Source organism: Engystomops pustulosus, chromosome 9 (genome assembly GCF_040894005.1).
Source record: "Engystomops pustulosus chromosome 9, aEngPut4.maternal, whole genome shotgun sequence".
Classification (NCBI taxonomy): Eukaryota; Metazoa; Chordata; class Amphibia; order Anura; family Leptodactylidae; genus Engystomops; species Engystomops pustulosus.
This window is the reverse complement of record NC_092419.1, coordinates 45,373,067-45,386,751: the sequence shown is the minus strand read 5'-3', so window position 1 is coordinate 45,386,751 and position 13,685 is coordinate 45,373,067. Positions and strand designations below refer to the sequence as shown.

The window sequence follows — 13,685 nt, the reverse complement described above, 5'->3', positions numbered from 1 at the left end:
TGGAACTTGAAATATATCTGGTGTTTGCCGGATAACAGACAGGATGGATTAGAAAAATAGTATCTTTGCATCATGATCATAAACATGAGTGGACCTGAACTGAACTGACTTTTAGACAGCTTGATAAATCTGACCCATTGTATTCTGCTACCCAATAATGAAATTCAAGCACCTTACTATTGAGAGAGTAAAATGTGACTCCGAACAGCTGCATTGGTGTACCTAGAGAGCTAGAGTAAACTTTTACATTTGAAACTTTATTTATTAAAATTTAAAAAAGAAATTTTAAAAACCTGCTAAATTTTGGGCACAACCCCAAAAAGAACAGGACAAAGCAAAGCTATGTGCAGGAAATTATTTAGATTCCTTAGTAAGAAGTAGAATTATATTCTAAATTATTACCAAATAAAAATGACAATATGCTAAACAATCAAATTGCTCGTAAAACACTGGCACACATCTAGCAATGGTACAATACACAGTGTAAATCCGAGGGAAATCCCTAGTATAAAGTCTAATATCTACAAGGATCTGCAGTTGTTTTTTTATTTATATATATATTGATTATTTTTGTAAATTAAGACTGGAAAACAATTCTAAGACATAATTAAAATATTATGAAATTAGAACAATTATCGTTCCAGTTATTATCTAAAACATTAACTTAGTTGCCTAGTGAAGCTTTTGTTAACCTCTAATTCCCTTCCACCTATCACTAAACCAGATACTTTATAGTGAAGGATCTCTGGCATGGGAACCCATATCCATTAAGACATTATAAAATTATAACAGCATATATAGTCTACAGGAATGACCTTAGCTGGAGAGCCCATTTAAAATGTTCCTGATTTGATGTTTCTGTGGGAGTATAATACTGTAGGGGAAAAAACAGCATTTTAATGACAGAGAAAGGAAAAAGAATCCATATGTCTGATTTAATGCAAAGAAAAGCCAATAGAAGGCATTACATGATAGTGGGGGAAATCCAGAATAAATGAACTGAGCATGAGTGAGGAGGTTGTGCTGCTCAGCTAAGGTACAACTGACCCATAGCATCTTGGTCTATAATACGGATGCCATGAAGCAGATATAATGGATGCACCGCTAAGCTTCAGGACAGGAAAGATAGTGGAATGAGCCGAGGAAATGAGAAAAGACGTGAACTTGTTTGGAATGATCCGTAGCATATCAATAAAGAAGGAGCATTGAGTTCTCATTACAAAGGGTCAAGAACACTTCAATTCACAGCTCTCATCATTTACTATACAGTACCCTCAAATAATAAAGTGCAGATTTCTAAATAACATGGGAAAAGATCAAATAATATAAAAAAATACTGCATGGAGCAATAATAGATTACTTAAATAGACTATGGAGAACACGGAAGCATACTAACTTTAAAAAAAATCTCATAATTTTTTTAAAGCCCACTATTAAAAGGTGTTACCTAGTCCTACTATCCCAGTTTATATTCTAACACTGTGGGGGTCATTTACTAAGGAACCGATTCGCGTTTTCCCGACGTAGGACGGTGAACTCCGATGCAATCCGAGGGTCTTCAACGCAGCAGTGACACCTGGTGGACGTCTGAGGAACTGCCTTAGTGAATCCCGTCCGGACCCGAATCCACCGCAGAGAATGCGCCGCTGGATCGCGAATGGACCGGGTAAGTAAATCTGCCCCTGTGTGTAGTGAGCTCTTTCTTCTACATCCTCCCCTTAACTGTCTACTTTTGTAGTGTTACTTAGTCCTTCATTCCCACATTACAATCTTCTCCAGTGGTTTCCCACCTAGTTCACCTTAGGTGGCTAAGTGGATAGCACTTCTGCCTTGCAGCGCTGGAGTCCTGGGTTCTAATCCCACCCAGGTCAATATCTGCAAAGAGTTTGTATGTTCTCTCCGTGTTTGCGTGGGTTTCCTCCGGGTACTCAGGTTTCCTCCCACACTTCAAAAAATACTGGTAGGTTGTTTAGATTGTGAGCCCCACGGGCACATGGACTGATTTGCCATGCTTGTGCAGCGCTGTATGCTTGTAATTTACTGAACATTACCCCAGGCAGCAATAAATAACTGCAATAATGTTTTATTGTTAATCCTTGTTCCTGTTACATTCCAAAATTAAATATTTGTCCGGAGATAGAATTACAAATATACCTGTTCTGACTTACATACAAATCTGACAAACCTGCAGCACCTATCTTGTTCATAACCCTGGAACTACCTAGACTTTCTTTAGTTTAGTTACATTGGATGCAAAATTAAGGTGCACTTTGAATACAGAACAATTTGTGCACAAATGTACAGTTATTTAAAGTAAGTATCTAGTAGCTGTACTGTATATGTGTATTGTGACATGTCTATGTATGTAGAGAAATTGTTGGCAAATGTACCTTGCCCTGAAAAGCATTGATCCGTCACACTGTGACTAAGGGAATGAAGCGAACATACAGTAATCTGCTTCACCTTACCTTGCTATCAGACTGCCCCGGGGCAGGATTACCAGAAAGTTACAGATCACATCACATCAGAAGAGGCTAGAATTCAGGGACATGCTAAATCCTCCCACCAATCACAGAGGTCCAAATTATTAATAAACCAGCCACTGCTTTAAATTGTGTTCCCAAATTGTAGAAAAATAGAAAAAATTATAAAAGCATTTGTGAAGTCTTAATAATAGAATAATAATAGATGCCAAACAAGTTGGCCATAATTTTCAATAACGATATGTAACCAAGTTCAGTATAGGTTATGTAGGTTTGCTCTTAATAATAATAATAATTCTTTATTTATGTAGCGCCTACAGATTATGCAGCGCTGCACTGAGTTTGCCAAATTGGTCCCATGGGGCTCACAATCTAAACAACCTAACTGTGTGTTTTGGAGTGTGGGAGGAAACCGGAGGACCCGGACGAAACCCATGCAAACACGGATAGAACATACAAACTCTTTGCAGAAGTTGACCTGGGTAGGATTTGAACCCAGGACCCCAGCGCTGCAAGACAGTTGAATTTGTATGTAAGTCGGAACTGTATACTTCACTTTACCCGTAGTCAAAGTTTTTTTGGTCTCTGTAACAATTGGATTTTAAAATGTTGGATTGTCATAAGAACCTTAACTATAAAGCTTAATTATAGACGCCTGTGATAACTGTTATAGCTGTTTATTGTAGCCTGGGGCCAAAGTAGAGTAAATTATCTCATCCACAAGTCTGTTTGTAACTAGGGGTCGTCTGTAAGTAGGGTGTTGTTAAGTAGGGGACCGCCTGTACACATTATTTTGTATCTCTTTCCAGTAACACTTTAAATCTACAACCTTTACTATGACACAAAATTATACTATAACAACCTGAGAGTCCTACACTATGTATACAGAATGCTAGTTAATACCACGGTACAGAGATTGGATCTCCAGTATCACCAGATATATCAGGGCTTTAAGTGACAAATGTTGCAGTTTACAAAGTCTATCCATATAAACTCTGCGTGCGTAACTAGTGATTCACTATCGCCATGGCTTCACAGTGAACTATAATGTTAATGTAATATTGATTATATTCAATTCCTTGTAGCTTGTTAAACTTCAATGATTGAGGTCACAGATGAAACTGGAATCTAACCGTACTAATAACTGGAAGGTGAAAGCTGCTGAGTGTACAGTGATGCACAACACACCAGCCCTTAGTGATTTTTAATATGTATTTAATTTTACATTGGGGGTTGATGAGTGTTGAGTGGATGTCATATCTTTTGCATGCATGGTCCATACAATATGGTTGCATTAACACAAGGTGTAAAAAAAATTGTTGCGACAACACACATTGCAACACACAATGCCATAGGGTGGGTAGAAAATAGGTAGGTTGGCTGTTAAACAAGGGTTAAACCCTTGAGTTGTTTGCTGAGCACAATTTCTCATTAGCCAGCTATAAATCCATCCTTGGGGCTGGAGTTCTCTGCCAGTGGTTTTGGTAAACTTTCACTTCCATGTTGATTCTGCCTGATCTGAATTTCAGTTGGCTCCTTTGTCTCCTAATTTTGTACTATGTGGCCATTTGGTTGCGACCTTGGTTTGTACCACTGACATTCCTGTGATTTGCAATTTTCATCTGACGTAACCCCCCTTCTCACCCCGTTTTGACTAGGATTGGTGATAATAGTTTTTTCTCCAATTTTTCTTACCTTCCTACTCATTATTTGATGAAGCAAATGCTTTCCATCTGGAGGTCACTATTTAGGATAGTTTTCAAGTAGGCAGTGACAGCTGGAAGGGTTAGTATCAGGGCTCACCTCACCCCTGACCTGATATGGCATAAAGTGCATTCCCAAAATTATCTCCATGTCTGAATAGATTCCAAATTCACTTATAATTTGTATTGCTTTTGATACCGACCTGTTGGACTCATACACAGAAGGACATCATTGGCAAAAAGTTATATTTCTCCATTCTCCCCTTTACATCCAAAACCCTTTATCTGTTCCTACAAAATGCATTTGATATATTTTGCAGTTGTAGTCCTAAAAATAATTATATATTTGTTTATTACAGATTACATGTAAAGCAACTAAGAAATGCGCTGCATCATCAGAATCAAGTCACCGATGACCAAAAGGACATGTTGTGACCACAAAGCCTAATACTGCAACAATAAATTGTGATTCTTCTAAAATACCATTCATTTTCATGTAAAGACAGAATGATAAAGTGGATTCCAAGGGCTCAGTGTGTTGGAATACAAACATTCAGGAACTGATATAATCATGAGCTTTTTCTGCATCTCAGGAACATTGAAACGACGTGGACGTACTTACTGGTCATAGCTCATTTCTATACCTTTGATACTTTATACAGGAATACTACAGCAGTATCACCAGAGTAGACACAATAGTATCTCAAACTATGACTGAAGTCTATTTAAAATTCCGTGGAAACCGAACTATCTACGTCCAACAGTTCCCAACAGTGGCCACAGAAGCAACTGCTACAACCACGGATAAATATTCCAACCTGTACATGTATGTGGGCTTGTTCCTCGGCCTGCTTGCCGTGCTCCTAGTCCTACTCTTCACAATGCTCTTACGCCTCAAACACGTAATCTCACCTATCACCACTAACACAGAAAGCACGGACATGCCGCAGTTTACTGATGTGGAAATGCAAGGCAGGTCGCAAAGTGCCTAATGGACTTAAAGTAATATAGACAACCATGCATTGGTGCGCTGCCGATCCCGTGACTGCTTCGCGGAACTGCAGGAGCTCAGCAAGTGCTTCTGAATTGGACAGCAATATCCTATTCTGTTCATCTACTGAACATTTCTTTTATAGGATTCAGATTTTAAGATGACAAGCTATATTGTGGATATTCCTATTTCTTTTCTGTATAATAGGTGTTAATAGAGCACAAATATCCATCATGGCAAAGAACCATAGCTTCGTAGTTGCACATGAGCTGAAACCAATGACTTGTTGTTGGTAATGCACGTCACTTTCCAATGATGTGACTGGATCAGAATTTATTTATGAGTGAATAGATATATATGCATATTTTTTTTGTCTAGAATGGTTTGCTGATATCACATTATTAATGCACCTCTCTGTGTTTGGCCATGCATATGATGTATGATTATGAGATGGACACTCATATCTGCAGAACATAACAGTCACTTTGTGATTTAGGCCCCATGCACATGACCGTATGGGGGCCGGACACAGATTCCCCCCAGCTCCGTGACCGAGCCACAAAATATAGTACAAGGCTGCTTAGCTTCATATGGAGTAGGGAGGGGTGAGGTGCAATCACCCCTCCTGCCTCCTGTACGTATGCTACGCCAAGGAGTGGCATGGCCAAGTATAGTGGTGTTCATAGGGCCTAAGCCTTCTCTATACATATATGAAAGTTATCACTAAGAGTCATATAGAATTGTTTCCTTTCTAAATGACTGCTTTTTTGCCCTTTTTACATCTTTATTGACAATGAGTTGGGAACTTCAAGTCTTCCCCTAAGAAATGTGTTATGGCGGCACATTGCCATCAGATCACCCAAAATATAGGACAATAGGAGTGATCACTGAAATCCTGATAAGTCTAGCGGGAGGAGGGGGCAAAGTGCCTTTACAGCTACCCACTAAACATGAAAATCACCCTCTCCAGAGATGATATCATTTGACTTAAGCTGATACATGCTGAGGGGCGCTTAAAGCTCCTGTGTGCCAATATGAAACAGGGACCAACACTGCGACACAATATTTTTAGTTCTGGTTCCTTAATTTGGCACAGGGGGATTTTGTTTCCCACCTAGGCTCCAGGAACTTACCATATGGTAATGGCCAATGATCAATGTTTTTGCTTTATGGCAGGCTGATATGTGCTATGTACCATGAGGTGAACTAAAACAAGTCTTTGAGATTTTTGGAAATCCCACTGCAAGAAAAAAATATCAAAAACCTACTTCCTATTCATTTTAGTTCAGGAAAGATTTCTTTTACCCAACAAGCAAAAAATACCCAATATGACCTATCCTGGCAATGACACCGGGGCAGGTGGGTAATCTGGTATTGTATTAGGCTTATCCACATGAAGAACCACAAATAAAGAAAAGAAGGGGATATCTTTTAGATCGAATTTTGAGGCCAATGACCGCTTTATAATCTGATGCAATATACGCAATGGGAACCTGGTCTTAGTGTTTCAACTATGTTTATTTGGTTGCAGAGTTTTTTGTAAAGTACTTTCCTATAGTTTATTTGTGACCTTCCTCCAGTTATTTTCATTAGGCTGAAAAGTGGAAAGAGCTGGAAACGAGCTGTCATATTGTTAAGGATGTTATCCTCTTGTGACAGAAACTTAGGCGATTTCCTAATATGCTCACCTTGCATTCGTTCCGATGTCACATGCATTAATCAGCTATAGTTGAACCTTGCTCCACTCTTGTCACATATGCGTTGCAAGCATATCAGCTGAAAGATTTTTTGTGACAATCACTGAGAGCATCTTCTGAAAAAATAGTGGAATACATTGAAGTCCAGTGATGGAGGTATATTATCCACAGCAATAAGCGTGATACATATAGAATGCCTCCAGTACACTCAGTACATTGTCTATGGTCTTTTGAAGGGAAGCTAAGAATAATGGTTTTGTCATGTAACTCTAAATGTGTAAAAAAGTGATATGTAATACAACATATTAGGAAATAAAGATCATAGTTCTATTCTTTATAAGAACCGTGCTTAGCAAATGTGCTTATTGAAAAATATGTATAAATATACAGTATGAGCCTTGAGTTTCTAATATTGTTTGTAGAGTTGCCTCAAAAACATAAAGTTTCTACAGGATATTTCAAAAATACCTTATAGGTACAAGCTATGTCTGACCACAGCCCTGTTACCCATTACAAAGAGCTGCAAAGCCTGGATGAAAAGGACTCTTCACTGTTCTCTATTAACTGCAGTCAGAGATGAAATCCCAACTGAGACCTAACATATGTCTACTATAGAAACATAGGCTCACATTTATTAACCCCTACGGGACTCAGCCTCTTTTGGCCTTAAGGACGCGGCCCCATTCTTCAAATCTGGCCTGTGTCACTATAAGTGGTTATAGCTTTGGAACGCTATGAGATATCCAGGGGATTTTGAGATCGTTTTCTCGTGACACATTGTACTTCAAATTAGTTTAAAAATTTGGATGAAATCTTTTGCGTTTAGTTATGAAAAAAAACTAAATTTGGCAAAAATTTTGAAAAATTCTTTATTTTCAACGTTCTAAATTCTCTACTTTTGATGCAGATAGTCAAAGCACCCAAATAAATTTATAACTTACATTTCCCAAATGTCTGCTTTATGTTGTCATGGTTTTTTAAGATTCCACATATTTTACTAGAATGTTCTGAGGCTCAGAATTTAGGTATCATTTTTCACATTTTTTGTAAAATCACCAAAACCTGTATTTAGATGGACCTGCTCAACTTCTAATTGACACTGAGAGGCCTAAATAATAGTGAGATTCGTAAATTACCCCATTGTGGAAACTACACACCTCAACGTATGAAAAACCACTTTTAAGAAGTTTGTTAACGCTTTACGTGTTTTATAGGGGTTAAAACAAAATGCAGGTGCAGTCTGCAAATTGTAATATTTTTTCACAATACACCCATTTTGGGTGGAAAATTAAACATTTACAATGGATTAAATGAATAAAGGCTCCACAAAGTTTGTTACCCAATCTCTCCCGAGTACACCGATAACCTATATGTGGTGGTAACCTGCTGTATGGGCACACGGCCGGGCATAGGAGTGAAGGAGGCGCCATCCAGAGCAGATTTGCTATGTCACATTGTACAGGCTATAATTTTTTTCTTTTTTTTAATGTGGACCTATAGGGGCTTATTTCTTTTGCCACATGAGATGCACTTTTCTGGTACATAATTTGGGGGAATCTATAGGCTAATTGGTGAGATTTTATTAACTCTTTGTTGGTGGAGGAAATTAAAATCATCACTTTTTAGGAAGATTTTTATGGGTTTTTTTGGGCCATTTACCATGCCATAAAAATAGTATATTATTTTTATTCTATGGGTCGCCACGATTACAAAAAGACCTCATTTATATAGATTTTTTATTTTTTCCCATTTTTACTGAATAAAAAGTAATTTGGCAAAAATGTTGTTAATTTTAGCATCACCGTCTTTCATATGCATAACTTTTTTATTTTTCACCTCACAAATCTGTTTAATGGTTTATTTTTTGCGAGAAGGATTGTTCTTTTTAGTGGTCTTATTTTAGAGTGCATAACATTTTTTAAATCACTTTTTAGAGCATTTTTTATAGGGTATTAATTGAAAATGATCTTTTTTTCTGGAGCTTTTCTGGGTTTTTTTTTACGGGGTTCACTTTGCGGATCTAATAACGATTCTGTTTTATTATGCAGGTTGTTACGGACGCAGGGATACCAAATATGTGGGGATTTTGTGTATTTTATTTAATTGTACTGAATAAAAACCAATTTGGAGAAAATCTTGTTCATTTTAGCATCACCATCTTTTCATATGCATAACTTTTTTATTTTTCGGCTGACAAATCTGGTTAGGGGGTTATTTTTTGCGAGAAAAGTTGTTCTTTTTAGTGGGCTTATTTTGGAGTGCATAACATTTTTTAAATTACTTTTTAGAGCATTTTTTATATGGTATTAATTAAAAATGATCTTTTTTCGGAACATTTTTGCGTTTTTTTTCTACGGCGTGTACCATGCGGGTCCAGTAATGATTCTGTTTTATTATACAGATTGTTACGGACGCGGCAATACCAAATATGCGGGGGTTTTTTGTGTTTTTTATACTTTATTAAGTGTTTTTATAGGAAAGTGACATTTTAGGGGCTTATATTTTAATGCATTTATTTTTTATTTATTCTAATGTATTAACTTTAGTGTTTTTGACTTTTTTTAATTATACATACTTGAACTTGAACCAGTGATGCTCTCATCACTGGTTCAAGTTCAATACACTGCTCTACAATACTATTTTATTGTAGAGCAGTGTAAACTGTCTGAGCAAGCTTGCGCATGCTCAGACAGTTTGCTGTCAGACCCGGAAGGGGTCTGACTGCCAGGGAGACCGGGCAGCTCCGGGGCACATGCCATTCCTCGGAGCTGCATAGAAGTGGATCGCATCCCCCGGTAAGCGGCACGGGGGATCTGATCCACAGCGCAAAAACCCTTACACGCCGCGGTCATGCTTGACAGCGGCGTGTAAGGGGTTAACACCCGCGATCGAAGCCGGCTCCGTTCGCGGGTGTTAGCGCAGGCTGTCAGCTGTACTAGACAGCTGACAGCCGCTGCATCTGGTGCCGGCTCCGTTCGGGAGCCGGTGCCAGAAGCAGGACGTAATAGAACGTCCCCGTGCGCTAACTATCTAGCCCCGGGAACGTACTATAACGTCCTGGTGCGCCTAGGGGTTAAGGGTTGTGCACCAGCTTTCTGTCAGACTTTGCATGTTCTTTTCAGTGCACACTGTTTGCACAGGTATTTAAAGGAAACCTGTCATTAGAAATTAGCCTAATTAACCACTAGCATTATGTTGTCAAGCAGCTGAGCAGCTTCTAGATGATGTTTCTTTCATGGTCTGGTGTGGTGCCATCTTCCAGAAAATCAATAATTGTAAATTGGTTTAACAAGGAGGCGGAGAGTTTAACACTGACGTCAAACTTTCCCTGCCTCCGAATGCCCCCTTCACTGTAATTGATGGCATTGTGTCCAGGGACATCATTGATCAGATCTCTGAGGTCCTGGACATGAGGTCAATCACATGGGAGGAGTTGTTCAGTGGCAGGGAGAGCTTGACTTCAGTGTTATAATCTCTGCCTCCCTGACTTTATACATCTAACTTACATCTCACTTCAAAGTTGGTTTTCTGGGTGATGGCAAGCTGGGCCATGAAAGAAACATGATGAACTGGAAGCTGTTCAACTTCCTCAAAACATACTAGTAGTGGTTTATTAGGTCAATTTCTGATGACAGGTTCCCTGAGACACATTTCTGGTGCACGCAACACTAGGCATCATGCAACACAAATTAGGGGGCATTCCGGAGCTCATTTCGACCATGCGCCAGATTTATCATGCAAAGTCAGACAGAAGCATGTCACAAGCCCTATGCTAAAGGTGCACCTCAAAAAAGTTGGTAAACTCTGTTGGGCCAGTGCAGGGAAGCGCCAGATTCATGCTTTGTAGTGTCCGTTCTTCATGAATATGGCGCACCCTGCACTAAACACAGGCAATCCGCATTTAGTGTAGTTTGCACTACTTGTAGTAAATTTGCCCCATTGCTTTTAAGTGAATCTGTCAGGTTAAAATGCTGTCCTATGTAAGGACATGTTACAACTAAAGGTTCTTAATGCTATTAGCATTATGGGGATTCAATTCATTAATACTGGCCTTATGAATACCAATCTTAAAATTTTCTCTGGTGCTTCTCTAACACCCATATCTTCTAAGAGGCACTTGCCTCTAATTAAATATGTGTAAAAACGCCACCAATTTGGACCTATAAACCAGGGCTTAACTGGAAGAGTTTATTGCTGTACTTGTATGTTGTAAATTTGCTATATACTTTCTTACTATTACGTGTGTTTTGAGGTCTCAGCTCTCTCTATATATTCAGGATGTAATGTAATAACTCCACAAAGTACACATTAAAAAAAAAAACATACTAAAATATTCAAAAATTGAAAAAAAAAACCCCACTAATTGGCTTCCTAATTTGGATCCCAAATTAGTATACATGTGCTACTTAGTTAGTTTGTAGATAATTGCTATCCATCAGTTTGCTAAGTTATAATAGAGACAGTAAATGGCTTAATGTCCCATAGCAGCGCCCCATAATGCTATTAGGTATCGTCATTCCAAATCATATATCATACACTAATGCTGTTATTTATATTACCTTCAAAGAAATTCTGGATTCTTATAATTTGGAGGAATATGCAAATAGGTGTTCCAGCATGGGATACGGAAATCAATGCCTCTTTTTGCCACCTTGTAAGGCAGCTCACTTCAGGCACGACTTTCAGGAAGCCTAATGACATTATGCAGGAATAGAGCCAAACCAATATATCTATTCCAAAAGGAACAGATTCCCAACTGCAAACTGTAGAGTGTAGGTATGTGGTTTAGCTGAGTGAGAGGCTATTGACCAGGGGCAGAAGGTTAGAGTTCTCCTTAAGGAGACTTTGCCAATTAAGGAAGCCTTTAGCTATCTTGTGAGTCAGCCCCCTTAACATCAAGCATGACTTTCAGGAAGCCTAATGACTTCCTGACTTCCTAATGATCCAGGATTAAAGCCACACCAGTATCACTTCCCTACACTAGTCAAAAGTCTCTCACTCAACCAAACTGGTTCTCTACAATGTACTAAATAGATGTTATCAGCTGGGAATTAATGCTTGATGTTAAGGGGGCTGCCTGGCATGGTAACTAAAGAGACATTGTTTTCCTTAAACCATCCTGGAAAACGTATTGGCATATTTCCCAAAGTTCCACAGTGCCACATCAATGGCCATAGATCATATTATGGCATATTTGATACCTGCCTCTGACACTTGAGACTGACACTTGAGACTGACACTTGAGACTGACAGAGTATGTATTTTGGATATACTGCAACTACTACTATCTACTGCCTGCCTATCAGACATGCTTAAATGTTCTGCGAGGCTGATATGTGGCATGGAAGATAGACCTCACAACTCAGTGTCAGAGGCTTGTATACAGTTAGTTGGTTCCGATTTCCAGTGATAAGAGATAAGTGTGCAAATTATTAAAGGGAACCCGTCACCACTATTTTCACAAATACAGGTAGTGGCAGGTTCCTATAGAGCTCTAGTAACTATCTGACACCCTGCTTGTAGCTAAAAATTGTTCCCCTCAGATCCCCATAAAATCAGAGTTATAATCTTGCCTGGTATCTATGCAGCTTTGGAGCGAGTCCACTGGGGCGTGGCGTAATGTAATGTGACCAGGGTGACATCATCAAAGGTCCTTGAGCTACTTAATATGAAAACTGTACCCCATGTACATATCAGACCACATAAAACAATCACCGCAGCCTCCATGGACTTCTACTCCTCTCCATGCAGGCTGCTGTGATTTCATGTGATTAAATATGCTGTGATTTCATGACATATATGCTTAGTGTATAGTTCCTAATGCTACTAAAGCTATAGGACCTGTGATGATGTCACCCTGGTCACATGACATTATAGCAGCATACAGCAATAGGGATGGAGAGGAGCTGTTGGACTCAGCCTGAGGAGGCCACGCCCACCTGGACTCCATGTTGCCATGCTTAGTTACCAGATAAAACTATAAAGTTGAATATATGGGAATCTCAGGGGAATATTTTTTAGCTACAAGCAGGGTGTCAGATAGTTACTAGAGCTCTATAGGAACCTGTCACTACCTGTATTTGTGAAAATAGTGGTGACGGGTTCCCTTTAAGATACACATTGGCTATAAGTCATGTATAAATTACCTGCTTTTGGCTGCCACAGTTTGTAAGAAGATACAATGGGGCTTATTTACTTAGGGTCCCATGGCCGCATTTTCGTCAGGTTTCCCGACTTTTCGGGGATCGTGCCAAGGATTGTGTCCCACGTGATCGTATTTTGTTTACATTTGTGTCACAAGCCATGCACTTACATGCACCAGGAAAAAGAAGGTGAACTCCGGCAGAACTGATCAGGGAAGCACCAAATGCAGGGTTTCACGAACCTTTCAGGGATTGCGCCAGAGATTGTGTCACATGCGATCGTATTGTGACGCAATTGTGCCGGCTTTCAAGCGACACAAATCAGGGATCAGGCTGTCATATGATCCGATGGATTCGGACTACGCTTGGGATTTAACATTTACATTTGTGTCATAAGCCATGCACTTACATGCACCGGGAAGAAGAAGGTGATCTCCGGAAGACCTGATCGGGGAAGCACCACATGCAGGGTTTCCCAACTTTTCGGGGATCACGCCAAAGATTGTGTCGCACGTGATCCTATTGTGTTTACATTTGTGTCGCAAGCCATACACTTACATGCACAAGGAAGAAGAAGGTGAACTCCGCCAGACCTGGTCAGGGAAGCACCACATGCAGGGTTTCCCAACTTTTCAGGGATAGCGCCAGAGATTGTGTCGCATGCGATC

At 39.4% G+C, this 13,685-nt stretch overlaps 1 protein-coding gene across 3 annotated transcripts in view; it reads left to right on the top strand.

Annotated features, from left to right (window-relative positions):
- Positions 1-7,217, top strand: part of SERTM2 (serine rich and transmembrane domain containing 2) — a 28,767-nt gene extending 21,550 nt beyond the window's left edge. For 2 of the 3 annotated variants that reach the window (XM_072123393.1, XM_072123391.1), the window contains exon 2: positions 4,546-7,217. In XM_072123393.1, coding sequence (XP_071979494.1) covers positions 4,897-5,178 — 282 coding nt within the window. In that variant the 5' untranslated portion in view covers positions 4,546-4,896 and the 3' untranslated portion in view covers positions 5,179-7,217. Of the gene's footprint in view, positions 1-2,902; positions 3,016-4,545 lie in introns of those variants that run through there. The other variant, XM_072123392.1, reaches the window with a different exon arrangement.
- The last annotated feature ends 6,468 nt before the right edge of the window (positions 7,218-13,685 follow it).